This window comes from Salvelinus fontinalis, chromosome 9 (assembly GCF_029448725.1).
Source record: "Salvelinus fontinalis isolate EN_2023a chromosome 9, ASM2944872v1, whole genome shotgun sequence".
Taxonomy (NCBI): domain Eukaryota; kingdom Metazoa; phylum Chordata; class Actinopteri; order Salmoniformes; family Salmonidae; genus Salvelinus; species Salvelinus fontinalis.
Genome location: NC_074673.1, coordinates 27,125,588 through 27,151,724, shown reverse-complemented (window position 1 = coordinate 27,151,724; position 26,137 = coordinate 27,125,588). Strand labels below are relative to the sequence as shown.

The window sequence follows — 26,137 nt, the reverse complement described above, 5'->3', positions numbered from 1 at the left end:
AGACACACCCGTTGTATAAATGCTCATAATCTCACCCTAAATTCTTCGGTTGTCTGTCCCACTTCTGGTGAAATGAAACTGAAAGTCAAAGCTCATGCCCTATTTGGGATTCTTGGGACATCCCTATCCCATTTAAAAATGGTTACGGTTATGATTAGGTAAAGGTCATGGTTAAGGTTAGGGTAAGGGTGGAGGTTAAAGTTTTGGGTAGGGACGTCCCAAGGAAGGATCTAAGGTGGCTGACCTTAAAATTACCTCTGCTTTCGACATGAACAATCTGGCATTTATTGAAAATTCACTCCTCTCTTCTGTTGATATGATTAACATAAGGTTTTGCCTTACATGGACCCCTCTGCTTTTTTCCCCCAACTGTGTTGTATGTAAAACATTAAGTAAACCGATGTAATAATACTAATGGTCACATGATGGAACTACAGTGTTGCAAAGAACATTAACTTTTGTTACAATATACTGTCTATCATATTGGTGTAACTTATAACACAGGACACTTTGTGGGAACTTTGCATGCCTACATTGAGTTTTATTTGGAGTTCCCTTCCCTACATTCAATTATGATTTGTAATTCAAGAAATCATTTCAAATACATCAACTATGGAAGAGATTGGTTAGTCAGTAGACCTAACAGGTAGCCTATAAAGAGAGAGCAAGTAAAGTTGATGTTACCTGAGCTGTGTATGAGTCAGCTTTTAAAGTTACAAATACAGAAAACCCTCCCTGTTGTAACCTACTGCATTGCAAATTCACACTCATACTTGTATTACAGTAATGATGAACATTATAATTGTAATTGACAAGATATGTTGTATAGTTGGCCTATAGAAACCAAGATCTGTAGTTTCTCCTTCAGGCAGGAGAACTTCGCAGGAGACACCTGCTTTAGGGGAGAGTGGGTTAAGTTGAGCTACTTTTTACATTCAACATCACTCTGTTAAGGGAAATATAGTATTCTTTCTAACAAAGATATCTACATATATTTCAGGATGTGTATCCCTGAAAATAATCAGAATTCATGTAAACATTACAGTTTTTAAAACATAGTGTCCAAAAAAAGTGGTCTCTTGTCACAACTTACCCCATGTATTGGGTAAATTAAATGAAATATTACCGCTACCTTTTTATAAAACCATGTCTATATTTATTTCCCAAACATAATTCAACACAATCATGTAATTTTAAGCTTGTGTTAACACCTAACAAATGCTTATTTTTACACTTTTAACATATGACATAACAGGGCCTGGCCTATCGCAGAGAAATACGTTTTTTTGTGCAAATTGTGAATTTTTGGGATCTTTTATTTCAGCTCATGAAACATGGGACCAACACTTTACATGTTGCGTTTATATTGTTGTTCAGTGTATTTCCTTTATTAGACAGAAACACCCTTGAGGAACAGCCCTCAGAGCTCTAAAAGTTGTTAAGAAGTTACATGCCAAATATACAGTTCTGTGCAATGTCACAATGGATAAGCAGTATCTTTATTATTAAAGGTAGACTCCGCAAAATGACATTGCCACGAGCAGCACCGCAGATATTGAGATGCAAGACTTTGCTCATTAATTAATTTGTCTCGCTTCCTACTCCACTTGCTCATAACACAGGGTCTGAAATAAGAATGCAACAGTACAGAACATTGAAAATGTTTTAGAGAAACTATGAACTAAGGCACTTTCATGTGTACATACTACAGATGTACATGGACACAAAGCAACAGTCAACAGGCAGGACTCCACTGCTAACTGTATATAATGGCATATAGAAACACAGATTACAACAGGCTCATGTTCATTAGGACACTGTTGCAAAACGGAAAACAAAATGAGCGTTTCTTATTGGGTTTGTTAGTTTTCTTCCGTTTGGTGTCTGATGAATACGACCAAAGTTTGGGTGGGACACCTGCAAATTCCGTGGCTCTGTTCTTTGGACCTTTGAATTTCTACAACCTTTGTTCTAAAAATCCCATTAAATTCTAACAAACAAAATCTTAAACAAAAATGATTACAAAATCCAGAAAGGGTTAGTAATCCAGAATTCAAATCATATTCACTTTTAATATACATGACATTTTGGCAACAGACAAAAATAAACCTGTTGCAGTTTGTATGCCAAGGAAAACATTGCTTATTGCAAACTTGAGACAATGCTTTTTGGAGTCCTTGTTCTTTAACCAGATGCAAGCTTCCCAACACATGCACCCATCAGTCTCTTGTCTTCAGCTACACAGCACCTTTAAAAGAGACCCGTAGAGGGCACTGTCACAGGGGAACATACAGTTACAGTATGAGGAGGTCATTTCCCTTGTGATGGTTAGTTGTCACATGCACCCACCAGTGGAGGCTGCTGAGGGGAGGACGGCACATAATAATGGCAGGAATGGAGTGAAGGGAATGGTATCAAACACATGGTTTTCATGTGTTTGATACCATTCCATTCTCTAGATTATACTCCATTCCATACATTATTATGAGCCGTCGTCCCCTCAGCAGCCTCCACACTGACACCCACATCATGTGACATGGTCTTCAGTGAACATGTGAGTATGCATTCCCCACGTCCACATGTGCTGCGTCTGCTCCTCTATTCAGCTGGGATCTGGCACACATCAATCATTCAAAAGGGGGTTTATAACCTAAATGTACTAACAAAGTCCTGATGGAGAATCTAAGCATCAGTCACATCTCCCCCACAGCATAATGGACCGGCCCATCTCCCCATCCACAACACAAGGATTAGCCTACAGGTCAGAAGGGGCTATGGGGATGGGATATAAAGCTCCTAAAACACTGACAAGAAGCAGTATGAACAAAATGGGTCTTTTACAGTAACAGTCAGTCCAGCATTCCATCTTTGGGAGTTTACTGCCATGAGTTTAGGGAGTCTAAAAGAATGCTTACATTGCAGAAGGAGGGAGAGAGAGAAACAAACATCCATGCTGTAAAAGTATATGTCGTCTTTGGACAGAGAAAGCCAGGCATTGTGTGTTGTTGTAAACCAAGCTCTGGTGTGCTTTCTATACTCTGTTCTATATGCAAACCATTCTCAACCGCTCCCCTTGAATCTGAAGACAAAAAGCCAACGAAGGTTCGACACAGGTCTTCAAGAGTATAGAAACATTTTCACAGGATTTCCATAACGGGTAATATTTCACAGTGGTTGTATCCTCTTGTCTCCTTCCAGGCCTTGTTTAGAACTATGATGCTGCGATAAAATTATAGCGATATAAAATCAACATGTAGGCAATCTTGTAACATCTCGTAACATCATTCTCAGAACTTTTGGGAGGTGCGGCCTAGTCCTTGACAAAAGTGTATCCAGTTCATTTGTACTCTTCTGTTGCCAAGTGCACCAAAATAAACAAAATAAACATCTCATCATCTACTGTCCAACTATATATACAGTATATACAGTTGCAGCAAAATACATTGGCACCTTTGCACTTTTCTTAAATAATTCCCTATTTCTTCTCAAATAAGTAGACACTTAAAAAATAAATAAACTGGTCTCCGCTCCTTATTGGATTTTCAACATTGCAGAACCAATTTTATATTTGTGAACTTAAGTTTACAATTTGAGAAAATAAAGAAAAATGGCATGGACAAAATGATTAGCACCCCAGAGCTTGAATTTGGTTACACAGCCTTTGGCCAAGATAACTTCAGATAAATGCTTCTTGGAGCCATCAGTGAGCTTGCTGTACCTTTCAACTGGCAATTTGGCCAACTTTTCTGCAGCAAACTGCTCTAATTCTTCAATGTTTGAGGGTGCCCTCCACCAGCGGCTGTTTCAGATTCCTCCATATGTTATGGATGTGATTCAGATCTGAACTCCTCGCTGGCCACTCCAGAACAGTTCAGCATTTCTTCTTGAACCATTTCAGGGGTGCTTTTGACATGCGTTTTGGATTGTTGTCCTGCTGGAAGACCCACAACCTTAAAGAAAGACACCATTTTTGGACACTGGGTTGAACATTGAACTCCAAAATACCTTGATAATCTGCTGATTTCATGATGTCTTGCACACGTTCAAGGCCCCAGTACCAGAGGCAGCAAAGCAACCCCACAGCACAAGTACTAGCTCCTGGGTGGCAATAATTTTGCCCAGGCCATTTGTCTTAAGTTTACAAATTTAATTTAAATAAAGTTTACAAAAATAAAATAAGTTCTGCAATGTTGAAAATTCAATAACAAGATGTGGAAACCAAAGGTTTTTTCCAATTGCAATTTATTTGAGAAGAAATTGGGAATTATTTAAGAAAAGTGCAAGGGTGCTAATATATTTGGCCAAAACGTTATGTGAGAGTGCATCCTTATGATCACACACATATCTGAACTCTTGCCCTCCCTGCTTCAGTCTCAGCTATAAACATTAGCTACATCCAAACTTCCAACAGCTTTCAAATGGTGATTTGAACTTTCACAATTGACAGCTTATATTTCTGAGTGGCAGTAAAGCCTTACGATCAGTACTCTAAATCTAAGCGTTGTCCATCTAAGTGAGAAGCAAACCATAGTCAGGTTCAGCTGACACGGACTACATTTCCCATAGTTCCCCTGGCTGAGTAGTAAGCAAAACAGAATTGCAACGTGCACTACTTTGTTTCTTTAGCGTTCATTCTTTTGTAGTTCTCTAGTTTTTGTAAACTACCAGAGTCGTTTCTCTAAACTCAAAGGAGGCCTTGTGATTTGTTGTTCTGTATACAGTAATGATCAAGGAGAAAAAGTTGACTTATCTAGCGATGCTAGGCATTTCAGCAGATTCTACAGTATTTTCCATATGGATCTTGACAATTTTTTGTCTGTTAAATAGTTAGTCACACTGAAACATGCCCCTTTCTTTGTGGTAGTTCAGTCTGTCTAGCAGACCTGAGAATGTTCCTGTTTTCATTGTTAATAAATGTGGTTAACTTACTGGACACTGGTTAACTTCTCGACACAAGAAAACACATCTTTCTCACAAAGCAAATAACTACAGCATCCTCAATGTCCAGGCAATGGACTGTTCTTATACTGTCTTACACAATATTGTTACTATTATTATTATCTATAGACAATGTCCAGGCAATGGACTGTTCTTATACTGTCTTACACAATATTGTTACTATTATTATTATCTATAGACAATGATAACATGTTGCTACTATATGTAGTCAGAGACACTCTCCCAGTTTCCTGTTGGTCCATGTTCCCATCCCAGAGTTCAAAGTTCACATGGTGAACGACTTGTCTAGGGGGTCTTGGGGAGGGTGTACAGGGGGAGGGTGAGCCGGGCCCGTCTTGGGCAGCACCAGGGGCTTGGGCCTCAGGGCAGGCGGCTTAAGCTGCACCCCCATACGGGGTACCACTACCGGCTTGAAGGTGCTCATGGTGTCGCTGGAAGAGCTGGTGCTGCGGCACATCGGGGGCCCCCTGGCCTCGCCGGTCTGAGCCCTCAGAAGGATGTTGTGGAGGGGGCTGAGGGACTCGCTGGAGCTGGCTGGGGTGGGACCACCGGTCGACTGCCTCTGCTCCAGTGTGTCCAACACAACATCGGGAGCGTGCTTGGCCGAACTCTGCCTCTCCAGCTCACGCAGCTCGTTCAGCGCCGTGTTCATCGTCTCCTCTATGTCCTGCAGGGAGGGAGAGAGAGGCAAATCAAGGGAGGAGAGAAAGAGAAAAGAACGATAGACAAGTTAAGGGAATACAGTGACATCACACCACCAGCATGCATCATACATACAGTACATGTATGTGAGCACCGTCAGGATAAGAGTGTTGCTTAAGACTGAAATCCCTGGGTATGTTCCTGACTTAAAATAAGACAGGATGCAGCGATGACAGAACATTCATCCGAGCATCTCCCAGAGACCGACAACCCAACGGAGAGAGACATCGTCCTCTCTCTGATCCTCAGCTTCCTAATTAGAAGTCTCTCCACGCTGCTGATGGCTTCTCATGCTTTCGCACAATGCACACTGCTACAGCCAAGATGTGCTACATTGTTATCAGAGCTCTGATAAGGTAATTGGGGCCTGTGCCGACAAAGTATTACCATGCAGACACTGACGCTGCTTTGTAATAATGACTTTCTATTTTCTGTTCTGACACGTAGCACTCGGACCAAATCAACAGCTTTTGTAACTGTACGTGACTGTGCGGAACATTATAAAAATAGTTAGTCTCAAAAGCTATTTTACTCAACATCAATGTCCCAGAATCTGCCTCTGAAGCTATTTGATGCTGTAACAGACACGAACATAGTATTTTTGATATTCTTACTAGTACTGAAGTTGCTGATAGTAGTTTTTTTAAAGAAAGTTTTGTTGCAATGATTGTGATATGTGGTCGTCTTGTCTCCCCTACTTTAGCTGACTGAATTTATTGTAAGTCACTCTGAATAAGAGTGTCTTGATAAGTATAAAGAAAAACTAGATTGTTAATGTGTTTGGGAGTGTTGTGACAGAGGTGTTCAGTAGTAGCAGAACTCAGAGTAAGCAGACTAACTAGGTTGACAGGGCGGGGCAGGGCTGTGCTGCTGCTGGTGGAGGGAGGTGCGCTCGTCCCGCGGTGCTGGCGCTGACCTGTGCAATGGTCTCCGCATCCAGGGGCTTGCCACCACCACGCGGGTGGGGGTCCTGGAACACGGCCGTGTACTGGCCCGAGCTTGTGGAGCGTCGAATGGGCGGGCTCTCCATCTTTTTCAGTGACTCGTGGCGGCTGATGTTGGTCAGGCTGCCGTGGCCTGTTCGGCGCCGGTGCTCGGGGCTGTCCATGGGAAGCTGTCCGTGGTTGCGGCTCCGCAGCAGGTCCCGGGGGCTGAAGGAGTGACCCAGAACCGGGGAGCCCATCTCAGGCGTGTGAGCCTGGCCCCCTTGGGTCTGCTGGGAGGGGTGCACCATACAGTTGACATCATTGGGGCGCGCCGGGGGGCGGCGGGAGGGGGGCTCCGTCCTCTTCTTATGCCTGCTGGGATATGGGAGAGGGCAGGAAGAGACAGACGGACACTGAGGTCAAGTCTATGGGTTTTAGCTAAACCTTAGAAATGTTGCAGTGTCTGTAAACAGCCGTGGTAATGTAGTCACACAGATTCTTAGTCAGTATGGGGTAATGTAGTCACACAGATTCTTAGTCAGTATGGGGTAATGTACAGTCACACAGATTCTTAGTCAGTATGGGGTAATGTACAGTCACACAGATTCTTAGTCAGTATGGGGTAATGTACAGTCACACAGATGCTTAGTCAGTATGGGGTAATGTACAGTCACACAGATGCTTAGTCAGTATGGGGTAATGTACAGTCACACAGATTCTTAGTCAGTATGGGGTAATGTACAGTCACACAGATGCTTAGTCAGTATGGGGTAATGTACAGTCACACAGATGCTTAGTCAGTATGGGGTAATGTACAGTCACACAGATGCTTAGTCAGTATGGGGTAATGTACAGTCACACAGATGCTTAGTCAGTATGGGGTAATGTACAGTCACACAGATGCTTAGTCAGTATGGGGTAATGTACAGTCACACAGATGCTTAGTCAGTATAGGGTAATGTACAGTCACACAGATTCTTAGTCAGTATGGGGTAATGTACAGTCACACAGATGCTTAGTCAGTATGGGGTAATGTACAGTCACACAGATGCTTAGTCAGTATGGGGTAATGTATAGTCACACAGATTCTTAGTCAGTATGGGGTAATGTAGTCACACAGATTCTTAGTCAGTATGGGGTAATGTAGTCACACAGATTCTTAGTCAGTATGGGGTAATGTAGTCACACAGATTCTTAGTCAGTATGGGGTAATGTACAGTCACACAGATTCTTAGTCAGTATGGGGTAATGTACAGTCACACAGATTCCTAGTCAGTATGGGGTAATGTAGTCACACAAGATTCCTAGTCAGTATGGGGATATAGACTCTAGACAGAGTTGTTGAAGCCTTCTGTCAATGTAGTGTTCAGACGTAAACCTATATGTCAGTCCCAAAGTGCTCCTAGTAGCTTGTTCTGAGGCAGGGCTCCAGCTGCAGCACTGAGAGGCCTGCAGGCTGGGTCTTTATCTGAACCTTTAGCCACACAGTGCCCCCTTGCCTGCCCCCCTGCCTGCCTGGGAGAAGGTTCAGCTGGCTCAGCATTAAAGCTGTCCTCCATCTGAACCTGTGTAACAGTAGTAACTTTACGTCGTCCCCTCGCCCCGACACGGGCGCGAACCAGGGACCCTCTGCACACATCAACAACGGTTGACCACGAAGCGTCGTTACCCATCGCTCCACAAAAGCCACGGCCCTTGCAGAGCAAGGGGAAACCCTACTTAAGTCTCAGAGCAAGTGACGTAACTGATTGAAATGCTACTAGCGCGTACCCGCTAACTAGCTAGCCATTTCACATCCGTTACACTCACCCCCCTTTCAACCTCCTCCTTTTCCGCAGCAACCAGTGATCCGGGTCAACAGCATCAATGTAACAGTATAACTTTAAACCGTCCCCTCGCCCCGACACGGGCGCGAACCAGGGACCCTCTGCACACATCAACAACGGTTGCCCACGAAGCATGGTCGTTACCCATCGCTTGCAGAGCAAGGGGAAACCCTACTTAAAGTCTCAGGGCAAGTGACGTAACTGATTGAAATGCTACTAGCGCGTACCCGCTAACTAGCTAGCCATTTCACATCCGTTACACTCACCCCCCTTTCAACCTCCTCCTTTTCTGCAGCAACCAGTGATCCGGGTCAACCGCATCAATGTAACAGTATAACTTTACGGCATCCCCTCGCCCCGACACGGGCGCGAACCTGGGACCCTCTGCACACATCAACAGCAAGTGACGTAACTGATTGAAATGCTACTAGCGCGTACCCGCTAACTAGCTAGCCATTTCACATCCGTTACACCTGCTGTCTCAACACACCCTCCTGACTGAACATAGATATACACCTGACCTGCCACACACAGGTGTGCATCCCTTACGCATGGCACGCACACAGAGACCTAGTAGCACACAGGCACACTCACGCACACAGGCACACAGACACGTACAGTACGCGTCTGGGTCCTGCCTCTTCACAGTAACTAATGGTCCCCTGAAGCCATCTCATTCCTCTGTAATGGGCCGGCAGAGTGGAGTAGCCCATCATCTCTACTGGGGCTCTGATAAGACCCTGCTCTGCTCTGCATATTTATGAAACCCAGCCTAGCAGGGGGCCGTCCTATAAAGTCCACTTTTTCTGACCAGGGCCCATTAGGCTCTGTTCAAAAGTAGTTCACTGTAGAGAGAATAGGGGGGCATTTGGGAGACAGCCATAATGTTTTATCCCCCTACCTAATCAGCACCAAATGTGGTAGGCTGCCAGTCTGGCAGCAGTGTCGGGGGATGATATGATAACAGAAATATATAAAGATATTTAACCATAGAGAGATAACAATTTACGATTGTTCCAGTGGATATACTCTGAGAAAAAAGTTAATTGAAAGATGGTTATGAGAGGAGATTGTGTGGGGATAAAAGTAGTTTGAGAATTTGATAAGGGGTGATAGGGGACTTTTTCATTCACTAACTGTTTTTGTTCGGTCCTTTTTAATTCTTCAATAAACCATTGAGAGATGACAATTTTTGCCTCACCACTAACATAATATCAAACTAATATTCCCTGCACAACACCAGGCAGAAAACCTAAATCAATTACTTGTTATGCAACGACACAGAAACTGACAAATAACATCTACTAAAGGGGTTTAACATTTGTCCAAATGGGTATTGTTACGCTGTAGCATGGTCCCAGATCTGTTTGTGCTGTATAGCCAACTCCTTCAGTCATTAACATGCCACAAGACCATAGTAGTCGGCAAGACAGCACAAACCGATCTGGGACCAGGCTAGCTGCACAGTACTTCCTGTCTCATATCTCAAAACCTTTATCTCCATCAAGTGTCATTCATGAGTCATTCTGGGCTCCCGAGTGGCGCAGCGGTCTAAGGCACTGCATCTCAGTGCTAGAGGCGTCACTACAAACCCTGGTTTGATTCCAGGTTGAATCACAACCGGCCGTGATTGGGAGTTCCATAGGGTGGAGCACAATTGGGCCAGCGTCGTCCGGGTTTGACGAACGGGGTAGGCCGTCATTATAAATAAGAATTGGTTCTTAACTGACTTGCCTAGTTAAATAAAGGTTAAATAAACAATAAAAATGAGTCTAGCAGCTTTTCATCCCTTAATCATCCTTCCTAGGCGTGTTTCAAGTCTCAGTCTAATTCCTGCCTAATTACCACGGTCTGTCTCAACCACCGTCAATAAGAGTGGAGATTCATTATGGAGCTAAATATGGGACATGATGTGTTCTGATACAGATGGAGGACTGACAGGGGATTTGTGGAGTAAACACGTGCATGGACTCTTCATGACCAGTAGGGGGAGTAAGATCACAACTCAATCTATGGACAAGCTTATAGAAAGGAAAACAACTGCTACAGTACAATCCACAGACAGTCATTGGGTACTTATAAACCATATTATAATATGAATCATGACTGCCATGTTTTCCATACTATTTATAATGTCATACAAAAGCAAACCAGATAATACAATAATGTTCTCTGGTTGACTACAATTCTAGGCTGTAATTACTGCTGTTGTATAATAGAAATGCTGTAAATGGGAGTAGAAGGTGAGATCTAAATAAAGCCAAAGATATGAATGATTCAACAGTGCTGAGCCATAGAACAGTAGAGAGGGAAAGAGAGAAAGAGAGATGGAGGGAGGGGGGGTAGAGAGGGAGGGATGGAGGGTGGGAAGAGAGGGAGGGATGGAGGGAGGGAGGGTGGGAAGAGAGGGAGGTAGGGGTGATAGAGGGAGGGAGGGGGTAGAGGGGGAGAGCGGGAGGCAGGGGGAGAGAGGGAGAGAAGGAGGGAGGGGAGAGACAGGGAAGGGGTAGATAGGGGGTAGAGAGGGGGTAGGGAGGGAGGGGGGGTAGAGAAGGAGGAAGGGGAGGGTAGAGAAGGAGGAAGGGGGAGGCAGGGAGGGAGGGGGGGGGGGTAGAGAGGGAGGGAGGGGTGAGAGAGGGAGGTAGGGGTGATAGAGGGAGGGATGGAGGGGTGGTAGAGAGGGAGGGAGGGGGTAGAGGGAGGGAGGGGGTAGAGGGGGAGAGCGGGAGGCAGGGGGAGAGAGGGAGAGAAGGAGGGGGGGGAGAGGGGGCAGTGAGGGAAGGGGTAGAGAGGGAGTAGAGAGGGGGTAGGGAGGGAGGGGGGGTAGAGAAGGAGGAAGTGGGGAGGCAGGGAGGGAGGGGGGGTAGAGAGGGAGGGAGCAGGGGGTAGAGAAAGTAGTCCTGGGTCAAGGGGTAGAGGGGGAGGGGATAACAAGGAATGGAACACATAGCTAGTCAAAAGTATGATTCATTAACATTTCTCCAGCAGAGAGAGGTGAAGTGAGCAAGCCTTTCAATAAAACACTATCTATACTTATAGGGATGATGCCAGTAGCAGATTTCTCAAGGTTGCCTACTACGTCACACAAATTAGAATGCAGCAATGAACAGAAGAACGAGTGAGAAAATACTGTCGCTCTCCCAGAAGCCTTTATAGTCGCTGCCAAAAATATACGCCAGGAGTGTGTGTGTGTGTGTATGAGTCTGCCCTAGATTGCTCTGAGAATGACAACTATGAAATAACCCCTCCAATGTATTTACACCCTGATGTTGACTGAAGCAAACCATCTGAAAATTGACTTAGATTACCCACTGACTGGGACAACTCATCATCAACGATGATTCTATTGGTCATTAGGCTGAGAGTAGGAGCGCTGACCTAGAATCAGGTCTCAGCTTAGCTGACAGGTTTAGCTAACAGTGTGGATGACCCTGCATGTAAGATGACATCTGGTCCGACTCATGTAGACTCACTGACTAACTCCAGTACTGTCCCTCAGTGTTAGTCAGTGAAAGAGCTGCTTCCTGTGCTTGGCCCTCCTATGTTGAACATAATAAACGGCTCTCTATTCACCGGATGTGTACCAAACTCACTAAAAGTGGCAGTAATAAAGCCTCTCTTGAAAAAGCCAAACCTTGACCCAGAAAATATAAAAAACTATTGGCCTATATCGAATCTTCCATTCCTCTCAAAAATTTTAGAAAAAGCTGTTGCGCAGCAACTCACTGCCTTTCTGAAGACAAACAATGTATACGAATTGCTTCAGTCTGGTTTTAGACCCCATCATAGCACTGAGACTGCACTTGTGAAGGTGGTAAATTACCTTTTAATGGTGTCAGACTGAGGCTCTGCATCTGTCCTCGTGCTCCTCGACCTTAGTGCTGCCTTTGATACCATCGATCTCCACATTATTTTGGAGAGATTGGAAACCCAAATTGGTCTACACGGACAAGTTCTGGCCTGGTTTAGATCTTATCTGTCGGAAAGATATCAGTTTGTCTCTGTGAATGGTTTGTCCTCTGACAAATCAACTGTACATTTCGGTGTTCCTCAAGGTTCCGTTTAGGACCACTATTGTTTTCACTATATATTTTTCCTCTTGGGGATGTCATTCGAAAACATAATGTTAACTTTCACTGCTATGCGGATGACACACAGCTGTACATTTCAATGAAACATGGTGAAGCCCCAAAATTGCCCTCGCTAGAAGCCTGTGTTTCAGACATAAGGAAGTGGATGGCTGCAAACGTTCTACTTTTAAACTCGGACAAAACAGAGATGGTTGTTCTAGGTCCCAAGAAACAAAGATCTTCTGTTGAATCTGACAATTAATCTTGATGGTTGTAAAGTCGTCTCAAATAAAACTGTGAAGGACCTCGGCGTTACTCTTGACCCTGATCTCTCTTTTGACGAACATATCAAGACTGTTTCAAGGACAGCTTTTTTCCATCTACGTAACATTGCAAAAATCAGAAACTTTCTGTCCAAAAATTATGCAGAAAAATTAATCCATGCTTTTGTTATTTCTAGGTCAGACTACTGCGATGCTCTACTTTCCGGCTACCCGGATAAAGCACTAAATAAACTTCAGTTTGTGCTAAATACGGCTGCTAGAATCCTGACTAGAACCCAAAAAATGTATCATATTACTCCAGTGCTAGCCTCCCTACACTGGCTTCCTGTTAAGGCAAGGGCTGATTTCAAGGTTTTACTGCTAATCTACAAAGCATTACATGGGCTTGCTCCTACCTATCTTTCCGATTTGGTCCTGCCGTACATACCTACACGTACGCTACGGTCACAAGACGCAGGCCTCCTAATTGTCCCTAGAATTTCTAAGCAAAAAGCTGGAGGCAGGGCTTTCTCCTATAGAGCTCCATTTTTATGGAATGGTCTGCCTACCCATGTGAGAGACGCAGACTCGGTCTCAACCTTTAAGTCTTTATTGAAGACTCATCTCTTCAGTAGGTCATATGATTGAGTGTAGTCTGGCCCAGGAGTATGAAGGTGAACGGAAAGGCTCTGGAGCAACGAACCGCCCTTGCTGTCTCTGCCTGGCCGGTTCCCCTCTCTCCACTGGGATTCTCTGCCTCTAACCCTATTACAGTGGCTGAGTCACTAGCTTACTGGTGCTCTTTCATGCCGTCCCTAGGAGGGGTGCGTCACTTGAGTGGGTTGAGTCACTGATGTGATCTTCCTGTCTGGGTTGGCGCCCCCCCTTGGGTTGTGCCGTGGCGGAGATCTTTGTGGGCTATACTCGGCCTTGTCTCAGGATGGTAAGTTGGTGGTTGAAGATATCCCTCTAGTGGAGTGGGGGCTGTGCTTTGGCAAAGTGGGTGGGGTTATATCCTTCCTGTTTGGCCCTGTCCGGGGGTATCATCGGATGGGGCCACAGTGTCTCCTGACCCCTCCTGTCTCAGCTTCCAGTATTTATGCTGCAGTAGTTTGTGTCGGGGGGCTAGGGTCAGTTTGTTATATCTGGAGTACTTCTCCTGTCTTATCCGGTGTCCTGTGTGAATTTAAGTATGCTCTCTCTAATTCTCTCTTTCTCTCTCTCGGAGGACCTGAGCCCTAGGACCATGCCTCAGGACTACCTGGCATGATGACTCCTTGCTGTCCCCAGTCCACCTGGCCGTGCTGCTGCTCCAGTTTCAACTGCTCTGCCTGCGGCTATGGAACCCTGACCTGTTCACCAGACGTGCTACCTGTCCAAGACCTGCTGTTTTCAACTCTCTAGAGACAGCAGGAGCGGTAGAGATACTCTTAATGATCGGCTATGAAAAGCCAACTGACATTTACTCCTGAGGTGCTGCACCCTCGACAACTACTGTGATTATTATTATTTGACCATGCTGGTCATTTATGAACATTTGAACATCTTGGCCATGTTCTGTTATAATCTCCACCCGGCACAGCCAGAAGAGGACTGACCACCCCTCATAGCCTGGTTCCTCTCTAGGTTTCTTCCTAGGTTTTGGCCTTTCTAGGGAGTTTTTCCTAGCCACCGTGCTTCTACACCTGCATTGCTTCCTGTTTGGGGTTTTAGGTTGGGTTTCTGTACAGCACTTTAAGATATCAGCTGATGTAAGAAGGGCTATATAAATACATTCGATTTGATTTAGTCATAAGTAAGGCCAGGTACGCAAAACAGTTTTTCCTCTATTGGAACTCATTCTAGATTCATCTCCATTCCACAGAATGTTTATATTTCTACATTTCATTATTTTTTAACATGCATCTACCTAATGTCATGTAGCCCTTTTGACCTTTTAAACTGTAGAGCACAGTGGAGTGGGCGGTGGTAGTCCAAGCCAGAGCCAGCCCCTGGCAGCCAGACACAGAAATCAGGCAGTTATTGGTTTGGCTGTGTGTCATTAGCGAGATGCCTGAGAAGATTCCACAGTGAGACGTCAAGGTGTGCTGTTCCAGTTGGCTAGGGGGTGTGTGTCATGCAATGTAAAACAGAAATGCTTGTTTCTTGTTGGAGTCCAAGTTGTCCCCCCCATGTTTCAGTCCATATTCTTCTGTTTGGTGCTTAATAAATACTGCCTCACTATGTAAGGTAAAGAGAGGTGAGATGTGGTTGAGCTCACCTGCCAATGTAGGCGTCAGTGATCCTGGTGTCAGTAGGAGAGCTCATGTCTTTTCCTGAACACTTGTCCTCAGCTCCATGGCCGCTGCTGGCCTCACTGTCAGCCTTCTGACTAAGTGTGTCTGAGAAATTATCATCCCTGTGACATGCACACACACACACGCACGCAAAAGAAGACAAAAAGACAATCCGGCAAAAGTCCAAGCAATGTTTTTATGCAACAATAATTTAGAAGAAGTCATCTGATACCACAGTGAATAGTTTAGAAGATGAAGTCATCTGATACCACAGTGAATAGTTTAGAAGATGAAGGCATCTGATACCACAGTGAATAGTTTAGAAGATGAAGTCATCTGATACCACAGTGAATAGTTTAGAAGATGAAGGCATCTGATACCACAGTGAATAGTTTAGAAGATGAAGGCATCTGATACCACAGTGAATAGTTTAGAAGATGAAGGCATCTGATACCACAGTGAATAGTTTAGAAGATGAAGTCATCTGATACCACAGTGAATAGTTTAGAAGATGAAGTCATCTGATACCACAGTGAATAGTTTAGAAGATGAAGGCATCTGATACCACAGTGAATAGTTTAGAAGATGAAGGCATCTGATACCACAGTGAATAGTTTAGAAGATGAAGGCATCTGATACCACAGTGAATAGTTTAGAAGATGAAGGCATCTGATACCACAGTGAATAGTTTAGAAGATGAAGGCATCTGATACCACAGTGAATAGTTTAGAAGATGAAGGCATCTGATACCACAGTGAATAGTTTAGAAGATAAAGTCATTTGACACCACAGTGAATAGTTTAGAAGATGAAGTCATCTGATACCACAGTGAATAGTTTAGAAGATAAAGTCATCTGATACCACAGTGAATAGTTTAGAAGATGAAGTCATCTGATACCACAGTGAATAGTTCAGTGCATTGAGTTCAGTCAAGCATTCCTGACTAGCCTCTCCTCCAGGCTCATGTTGACTTATAGGCCTGGATCTATTATCCTTCCATTAGTAGTGGTGTGTCCAGGGCTGCCAGGCAGCATGACCAGAGCCAGCTGTATGGGTTATCTCAGTGGGCTGCGTGCGTGACTGAGCTGAGCGCTAGCTGCATACACTATAGATGGTGACTGATCTTGTCAGGTGGTAGCAATCAGAGCTGCTTAGTAGCCACAGAGCCTGGTTGAGTGGGGAATAATGGACTGGACAATAAACCACACACACACACCTAAGGTTGCAAAGCACAGGAATATTACCGGTCATATCCTAATGTTACTAGTAAACTACTGGAATTTTTCAGAAAATTCCAGTAACTTTGGCAAATTACCGGGGTTTTGCAATCATACACACACACCACAGATTACCGACCATTTCGAATCCCACCGTACCTTCTCCGCTATGCAATCTGGTTTCAGAGCTGGTCATGGGTGCACCTCAGCCACGCTCAAGGTCCTAAATGATATCATAACCGCCATCGATAAGAGACATTACTGTGCAGCCGTATTCATAGACCTGGCCAAGGCTTTCGACTCTGTCAATCACCACATTCTTATCGGCAGACTCAACAGCCTTGGTTTCTCAAATGATTGCCTCGCCTGGTTCACCAACTACTTCTCTGATAGAGTTCAGTGTGTCAAATTGGAGGGCCTGTTGTCCGGACCTCTGGCAGTCTCTATGGGGGTGCCGCAGGGTTCAATTCTCGGGCCGGCTCTCTTCTCTGTATACATCAATGATGTCGCTCTTGTTGCTGGGGATTCTCTGATCCACCTCTACGCAGACGACACCAATCTGTATACCTCTGGCCCTTCTTTGGACACTTTGTTAACTAACCTTCAGACGAGCTTCAATGCCAAACAGCTCTCCTTCCGTGGCCTCCAACTGCTCTTAAATGCAAGTAAAATTAAATGCATGCTCTTCAACCGATCGCTGCCCGCACCTGCACGCCCGTCCAGCATCACTACTCTGGACGGTTCTGACTTAGAATATGTGGACAACTACAAATACCTAGGTGTCTGGTTAGACTGTAAACTCTCCTTCCAGACTCACATTAAGAATATCCAATCCAAAATTAAATCTAGAATCAGCTTCCTATTTTGCAACAAAGCATCCTTCACTCATGCTGCCAAACATACCCTCGTAAAACTGACCATCCTACCGATGCTCGACTTCGGTGATGTCATCTGTACGCTCTCGTTGGCTGGCCCTCGCTTCATACTCGTCGCAAAACCCCTGGCTCCAGGTCATCTACAAGTCTCTGCTCGGTAAAGCCCCGCCTTATCTCAGCTCACTGGTCACCATAGCAGCACCCAACCGTAGCACGCGCTCCAGCAGGTATAACTCACTGGTCACCCCCAAAGTCAATTCTTCCTTTGGCCGCCTCTCCTTCCAGTTCTCTGCTGCCAATGACTGGAACGAACTGCAAAAATCACTGAAGCTGGAGACTCATACCTCCCTCACTAGCTTTAAGCACCATCTGTACATAGCCCATCTGTAAATAGCCCATCCAACTACCTCATCCCCATACTGTATTTATTTATCTTGCTCCTTTGCACCCCAGTATCTCTACTTGCACATTCATCTTCTGCACATCTACCATTCCAGTGTTTTAATTGCTATATTGTAATTACTTCGCCACCATGGCCTATTTATTGCCTTGCCTCATTTGCACATGCAGTATATAGACTTTTTCTACTGTATTATTGACTGTATGTTTGTTTATTTATTCCATTTGTAACTCTGTATTGTTGTATGTGTCAAACTACTTTGCTTTATCTTGGCCAGGTCGCAGTTGCAAATGAGATTTGTTGAGTTCTCAACTTGCCTACCTGGTTAAATAAAGGTGAAATAAATCAAATAAAATGTGCACGCATGCTACGTCCACACAAGTATCACAAGAAGGATGACTGAGGCCCAGCAATCTGATACACAAAGCTCATCTTACTGTATTTCACCCAAGTGCTTCTATACACAACATGAAGAACACCTGCTCTTTCCATGACATAGACTGACCAGGTGAATCCAGGTGAACACTAGGATCCCTTATTGATGTCACTTGTTAAATCCACTGGATTGTGTATGTGTGCCATTCAGAGGGTGAATGGGCAAGACAAAATATTGAAGTTCCTTTGAACGGGGTATGGTAGTAGGTGCCAGGCACACCGGTTTGTGTCAAGAACTGCAACGCTGCTGGGTTTTTCACTCTCAACAGTTTCCTGTGTGTATCAAGAAGGGTTCACCACAAGGACATCCAGCCAACTTGACTGTGGGCATTGGAGTCAACAATGGCCCTGTGGAACGCTTTTGACACCTTGTAGAGTCCATGGCCCGACGAATTGAGGCTGTTCTGAGGGTAAAGGGGGGGTTAACTCAATATTAGGAAGGTGTTCCTAATGTTTGGTAAACTCAGTGTATGTCACACTGTGAATTTGTTTAGTAGTGATATCCGCCCACTAGTGCCTTGGAGAGAGCTTTCCTGGACCAATAGCTCAGCTCTGAAAGGGGATACAGATGCGGACACAGAGCGAGACATCACTTTATCCGGGCTCCTTTTTGGGGGCTGAGTGTCTCAACACTGTCTCTGAGCCCTAAGAACCAACGCACCCACACACACAAACTCAGCAAAAAAATAAACATCCCTTTTTCAGGACCCTGTCTTTCAAAGATAATTTGTAAAAATCCAAATAACGTCACAGATCTTCATTGTAAAGGGTTTAAACACTGTTTTCCATGATTGTTCAATGAACCATCAACAATTAATGAACATGCACCTGTGGAACGGTCGTTAAGACACTAACAGCTTACAGATGGTAGGCAAATAAGGTCACAGTTATGAAAACTTAGGGCACTAAAGAGGCCTTTCTACTGACTCTGAAAACACCAAAAGAAAGATGCCCAGGGTCCCTGCTCATCTGCATGAACGTGCCTTAGGCATGCTGCAAGGAGGTATAAGGACTGCAGATGTGGCCAGGGCAATAAATTGCAATGTCCGTACTGTGAGATGCCTAAGACAGCACTGCAGGAAGACAGGATGGACAGCTGATCGTCCTCGCAGTGGCAGACCACGTGTAACAACACCTGCACAGGATCGGTACATCCGAACATCACACCTGCGGGACAGGTACAGGATGGCAACAACAACTGCCCGAGTTAGACCAGGAATGCACAATCCCTCCATCAGTGCTCAGACTGTCCGCAATAGGCTGAGAGAGGCTGGACTGAGGACTTGTAGGCCTGTTATAAGGCAGGTCCTCACCAGACATCACCGGCAACAACGTTGCCTATGGGCACAAAACCACCGTTGCTGGACCAGACAGGACTGGCAAAAAGTGCTCTTCACTGACAAGTCGCGGTTAGCTTTCACCAGGGGTGATGGTCGGATTTGTATTTATTGTCGAAGGAATGAGCGTTAAACCGAGGCCTGTACTCTGGAGCGGGATCGATTTGGAGGTGGAGGGTCCATCATGGTCTGGGGGGTGTGTCACAGCATCATCGGACTGAGCTTGTTGTCATTGCAGGCAATCTCAACGCTGTGCGTTAAAGGGAAGACATCCTCCTCCCTCATATGGTAACCTTCCTGCAGGCTCATCCTGACATGACCCTCCAGCATGACAATGCCACCAGCCACACTGCTCATTCTTTGCGTGATTTCCTGCAAGACAGGAATGTCAGTGTTCTGCCATGGCCAGCGAAGAGCCCGGATCTCAATCCCATTGAGCACGTCTGGGACCTGTTGGATCGGAGGGTGAGCGCTAGGGCCATTCCCCCCAGAAATATCCGGGAACTTGCAGGTGCCTTGGTGGAAGAGTGGGGTAACATCTAACAGCAAGAACTGGCAAATCTTGTGCAGTACATGAGGAGGAGATGCACTGCAGTACTTAATGCAGCTGGTGGCCACAACAGATACTGACTGTTACTTTTGGTTTTGACCCCCCTTTGTTCAGGGACACATTATTCAATTTCTGGTAGTCACATGTCTGTGGAACTTGTTCAGTTTATGTCTCTGTTGAATCTTGTTATGTTCACACAAATATTTACACATGGTAAGTTTGCTGAAAATAAACGCAGTTGACAGTGAGAGGACGTTTCTTTTTTTGCTGAGTTTATATCCCCTCCACACACTAGTACAGTATGCTTGGCCATGCTACAGGACACCTGGCTGTACATTCTCTGGGTCATTCCTTTAACTAAGTAAACAGCCATCAGCGCCGGTGCCTACCCCAGTGAATTATTGATACAGGCACATGTAGGGACAGCTGGTAAAGGACCTGCAGCACTAACGGAGGAGGAGAGCTTTAAACATGCGTTTCTCTGGCTAGCTACTAAACAATGTCTCTCTCACACGCTTAATGAGGGTGTAACTCCACCCCATTAGGCAAGGATCATTGCCAGGGCAGGGGGAAGGTTGCCAGTGTGAAGGGGCGCTTGGGGTTTGTCGGGGGGGGGGGGGGGGGGGGGGGGCGTTGATTGAGGGCAGAAGGGGTAATTAGGGACCCCTAGAGAACAGTTGTTCATCATAGAGTGGGTATGACAGACAGAGGCCCCCAGCCTGCAGCCCAGGACCTTGCTTCACACAGCCCCAGAGCCTTGGCCCCTCAGTCATTGTTAGTAAGAAAAAGCAGTGATTAATTCAGAGGAAGAACATTAAAGATGGACGGATGTCGTCACTTTCACTCTGAAAAGGAACCCCAAATGGGATTAAGGGAGGGTGGGTCTTCTCTGTTAAGAGTGAAAATAAAATGCTAAATACAATGTGATTGAGTGACTGATTGGTCAGTTATGTGAGTGAGCAATAGCTTAAACAGGACGCAAGTTGTAATGAGGAATCCTCTTCAAGGAAGTGGACAAATTTACTGCATACAAGAGTCTTCTCTAAACAGCAGTCTTATGTATTGTTAAGGGAGTTGTGGTCTAGACTTCAAGGATGAGGAAATATTGTGCAAGTACCATTATTGGAGAGCAACTACAAATCCTGCCCCACTAACGATTCCTTTGCAAAACCACCTGTAGAGTCTTTAAAAAATCATTGATTTAATTCAAAATATTGTTATGTCACCAGATGTATTTATATTACCTGTCCACTGATGTCTGAAATGGAATAAGAATATGTAGATAATAAATGTGCCAGTGTCTCCTCTAGAAGCTGTGTGTGTGTCTATGGGCTGCATACTCACATGTCCTGCACCACGATGTACTGGTGAGGTACCAGGCCGTCAATTCCGTTGTGCCGTCCCTCCCACCAGTCGTCCGATGCCCGCTGGTACAGCAGCAGGGAGGCGCCCTTCTTGAAGCACAGCTCTCGGGCAGAACGCCCCACGTAGTCAAACTTGGCAATTGCTTCGATGGGCTCGCCCTCTGCAGAAGAAAACGAGGAACACACAGTCAGGTATGTCTGACAAAGCTGATAAAGTACATGAAGGAATCCATTTTTGTTTTTAGCAGAGTGGTGTCATAAGAGTATAAACATTTCTGGCAATTATATGTCACGATTATGTATGTCTGAATGATGTCACAAATGGGTCTGGTATTATTGATCTGAGATTGAAAGCAGCAGTCGGTCTATTTTAGTTAGTGTCAATAACAACCGAGCTACACACATACAATAGAACACCCTGGACAACAGGCCCTGAAGGCCCTGAACAGGGATGATTATAGCTCTTAGTGAAAGGAGATCTATACTGCTCAGTACACAGTACGTTCGCCAGAGTATGGACTTCTGCTGAGGTTAGACTACGACAAGCTATCACAAAGACCTATGGCGATTCTGCATGGGATGTCTGAGTGAGGACAGTGTTTATAAGGTAAACCCAATACAAACACTGTCATCTGCTTTTTGTTGCGAGTGTCTGTGTTGGGAGTACATTACCACACCACATATTATTTTAAATGTTGTTAGAAACCTTTACCACATAGTCCCTTGTAACACAGTCAGTATCACATTAACATGCTGACCAGACCGGACACGTCGCATGCGCCAACGAGCGTCTGCGATGCCAAGGGCTAAAATAGAACTCATTTCTATTTCTGACGCAGATCGCGCTGGAAGTCCTGCCTCTCCCATCTCCTCATTGGTTTATAGAAGCAGATACCCATGTGCCATCTCCTCATTGGTTATACCCACGTGGGTGATTGAAAGACGAACTGTTTTGCCGGTAGTCGTGGTAATACTATGAAAGTTTAGACGCCAATCACCATATAAATTCAAAGATGAAAAAGCCTGGAAGGAGGAGAGATAACTAGAAACGATTCGGTTGGCTGTTTTATGTGTGGATTAATTGTCGGAGTAGAGGTTAATGTGCATTTCAGGTAAAATAACAACTCAATGTTTATATCCCAGGACAAATTAGCTAGCAAGTGCAAGCTAACTAGCTAAATTGCCATACATGTTTAATGCTTTTCGACCTGTCCCCAAATTAAGCTAATTGGTTCAGAGTTTGTTTTGATATTTCAACCTGCGTGTCGTGATCGCGTCTGGTGTGGGTGGACAAACTACATTTATGCACGATAGCGCACGTGCGCAGCCGGTTTGGCTTCTGTGTAAGACATACTGCTGCCAGGTGAGCTAAAAACATCAAGGAACAGTCATATGGGCCTTTCCTCTTAGGTGGTGCCAGCCATGACTCTCGACCAATGACGATACAGCAATCATCATTGGTCAGTTTCCTCCAAACCCCAACCCCATCCACCCCCAAGAACATCCAACCACCAGAACCCCTCAAGTCAGACATGGGGTCCCTGCCTTTCCCTGCTGCTCCTCCCCACAGCAAGGCTTCCTCGATAAGAGGTATCAGTGGAGAAGCACCACAGAGCTCAGATAGCAGGAAACCTTTTCACAGAAACAACTCAGTGAGATTCCCTGATGAGCATCCTGGTGAGAGGAGCAGTGGAGAGGACAGTGATTCCAAGATAACATGTATCTTGGTTCTCTTGTTTTTTCTCCCTCTCTCCCCTCTCTGCCGTGGGGAATGACAGGGGTGTTGTGGAGTCAATGAGACATGACAGACAGGAATTTGATCTCTGATTACATTTTAATTTCATAGTGCCCAAGCTCATAGACAAGGACACTCATAGAAGTGCGTGCGCACACACACAAAAATAGCTGAACTGAAAAAGTAAGAGGTTCTGATATAACAGCAGTGCAATGTAGGATGCCATTACACCCCAGTAGACTAGTCCCATGACTCGCTCTGCTCATGCATGTGAATAGGGATCCCCACCTTGGAGTGAGATACGGCAACAATCGATAAAGTGAGAGGCAGAAAAGCAGCAGCTAGGCAGGCCCCAATGAATTCTCTCTCGCTCGCTCTGAAAATAAATCTAAGATCCTGCTTATCTGCTACAGGACATGATGAGCAGAGACAGATGGGGGGGGGGGGGGGGGGGGGGGGGGGGGGTCATAGGGGAAGAGTAATGACCTGTTCTGTGTTTACTGCACTGGGTGAAGAGAATGCACTACTCCAACCATGGCTGTCTAACACCCTATAGTGTTTTACCAGCAGAGGGAAGGGACATCAATGTATTGACAGAGCGAGAGAAATGGGCATCCAAAAAAAGGACACTGTCACTCGCAGTGACAGTCATATTACGCTACGATGTCATGCATGTCATTGCCAACCAGAAACTTGTTACAGGAGTTGACAAAATGCAGGTCATTAAAATTGAGTACTGTCTGTAGCACGTGAAAGAATTTAGGCACACTGGGAAGTTACAACCATTTCTCACAGTTTTCCCCATGTGATGCACGTGTTCCTATCACACACACACACACACACACACACACACACACACACACACACACACACACACACACACACACACACACACACACACACACACGTTGTCAGTTCTGTAAATGTGGCCTCTCCAGTTCATCCATAATGGGAGTAAACAGGCTTTAACACACCAGGAGGGCTGAGAGGAGAGGGCTTGGCCTTATTGGCTGGTTACAAAAGGTGGCTGATACAACAAGAGCTAACAAAGACATTGAAGCCCTGAAGACAACTAGGATCGAACATTGACGTCATACAGCAGAACTGTAATTCTGAGTAAGATCCTAAGTATTTTCAACCACTAACTGAGGACAATAGGTCTGAATGGGCTTCAAGAGCCCACAGGGAATGGCAATAACATCAGGGTCAGAAAGACCTTCCGCTCAACCCTAACAGGGAGACAATATTTGGACCAATACCATGGTAGCCCGAGTTAGGTTCATATGGTTTATTAGGCTTGCTTGTCCATAATTAATTGCTTTGCAATGGATAGCTGCCATGTGTGTTTTTACCGTTCTAGAATGGAAAACTACGTGCTCTAGTCTATACCATCAGGTGCCATTCATTAGGAAAAATAGTTTTTCTTATTGGACATGTCCAAGCAGTCAGTCCCTCCCCCATTTCATTCCTTTTTCTTCCATTTGGTGCCGAATGATCACGCCCCAGGTGTCTTCATTAGTTAGAATGGACATAAATGTGTCTGACTCTGTAAGAGGGTGTGCTAGAAAAGCTATGTAATGAGAAGTCATGGTTTACATTTCCATCCTGGAGCTCATGTATAAATTATGTTTAAAGACTGATGGTGAATGATGAAAAGGACAATCTAAAAACACTTTCAGACCTAAAGGGAAAGGAGATGGGATTGTGCCTGTTACTAATGTGTGTTTTTATTATTCCTATGGAAGTGGGTTGGGCTCCGTTGTAGTGAACGGCAATGTGGACGGCTGCAACACAACTTTGAAAGTTTTTGTAAAGTTTTTGTTACGTAGTTGTACAGCATTTTTGTAAAATGTTTGTTACGTACAGTGCCTTCGGAAAGAATTCATACCCCTTGACTTATTTCACATTTTGTTGTATTACAGCCTGAATTAAACGTTAAATAGATTTTTTTCTCTCACCTATCTACACATAATACTACATAATGATAAAGTCCTTCTGGGTAAGTCTCTAAGAGCTTTGCACACTTGGATCGTACAATATTTGCACATTATGCTTTTTTAAATTATTCAGGCTCTGTCAAGTTGGTTGTTGATCATTGCTAGACAGCCATTTTCAAGTCTTGCCATAGATTTTCAAGTCGATTTAAGTCAAAACTGTGACTAAGCCACCCAGGAACATTCAATGTCGTCCTGGTAAGCAACTCAGTGTCTACACTGGTTCAGTGTATATTTGGCCTTGTGTTTTAGGTTATTGGGGCGGCAGGTAGCCTAGTGGTTAGAGCGTTGGACTAGTAACCGAAAGGTTGCAAGATCGAATTCCCGAGCTGACAAGGTAAAAATTTGTCGTTCTGCCCCTGAACAAGGCACTGTTCTTAGGCCGTCATTGAAAATAAGCATTTGTTCTTCACTGACTTGTGTGACGACCCTCCCACTCTGTCTGCCGTATTCTCTCTTTGCTCTTGTCTCCTTATTAGGATGCCGGTGGGCGGAGTTGGGAGGGTCGTCAGCTACATGGGAAACACCTGGGCCCGGGATAAATAGACCTCTTCCACATTCATTGGGGAGACTCTCTCCATGCAGACACCTTTATATATTTTATTGTGGTATTTTTGTGGCTTTTTGGTTGTTTGCTTTAGCACCTTTCAACACCCCGCATTATCACATTTATGCAAGCAAAACACTCACTTACACTACTGATTACTGATTACACACACCATTGTTAATTGCATTTAGGTTACCTTAGTTAATAAATATATTTTGTTTCTCCATGTTGTCTCCCTTTTGTTACGGGCTTTGAGCCGGTGCGTGACACTTGCCTAGTTAAATAAAGCTAAAATAAAATTGTCCTGCTGAAAGGTCAATTTGTCTCCCAGTGTCTGTTGGAAAGCAGACACTGGGAGACAAGGTTTTCCTCTATGATTTTGCCTGTGCTTAGCTCTATTCCATTTATTTTTATCCTAAAAACAACTCCCTAGTCCATGCTGATGACAAGCATGCCCATAACATGATGCAACCACCACCATGCTTGAAAATATGAAGAATAGTACTCAGTGATGTGTTGGATTTGCCCCAAACCTAAGGCTTTGTATTCAGGACATAACGTATATTTCTTTGCCACATTCTTTGTAGTTTTACTTTAGTGCCTTATTGAAAACAAGATACATGTTTAGGAATATATTTATTCTCTACAAAATGTCTAAAGG

General features: G+C 44.8%; 1 protein-coding gene across 5 annotated transcripts in view; it reads right to left on the bottom strand.

The window, feature by feature from the left end:
* Positions 1–1,295: 1,295 nt before the first annotated feature.
* LOC129862363 (SLIT-ROBO Rho GTPase-activating protein 1-like) overlaps positions 1,296–26,137 on the bottom strand; it is a 178,781-nt gene continuing 153,939 nt past the window's right edge. For 2 of the 5 annotated variants that reach the window (XM_055933912.1, XM_055933914.1), the window contains exons 19-22: positions 21,181–21,361; positions 15,007–15,144; positions 6,578–6,962; positions 1,296–5,626 (exon numbers count right to left, since the gene is read on the bottom strand). In XM_055933912.1, coding sequence (XP_055789887.1) covers positions 5,225–5,626; positions 6,578–6,962; positions 15,007–15,144; positions 21,181–21,361 — 1,106 coding nt within the window. In that variant the 3' untranslated portion in view covers positions 1,296–5,224. Of the gene's footprint in view, positions 5,627–6,500; positions 6,963–15,006; positions 15,145–21,180; positions 21,362–26,137 lie in introns of all 5 variants that reach the window. The other 3 variants (XM_055933913.1, XM_055933915.1, XM_055933916.1) reach the window with 2 other exon arrangements.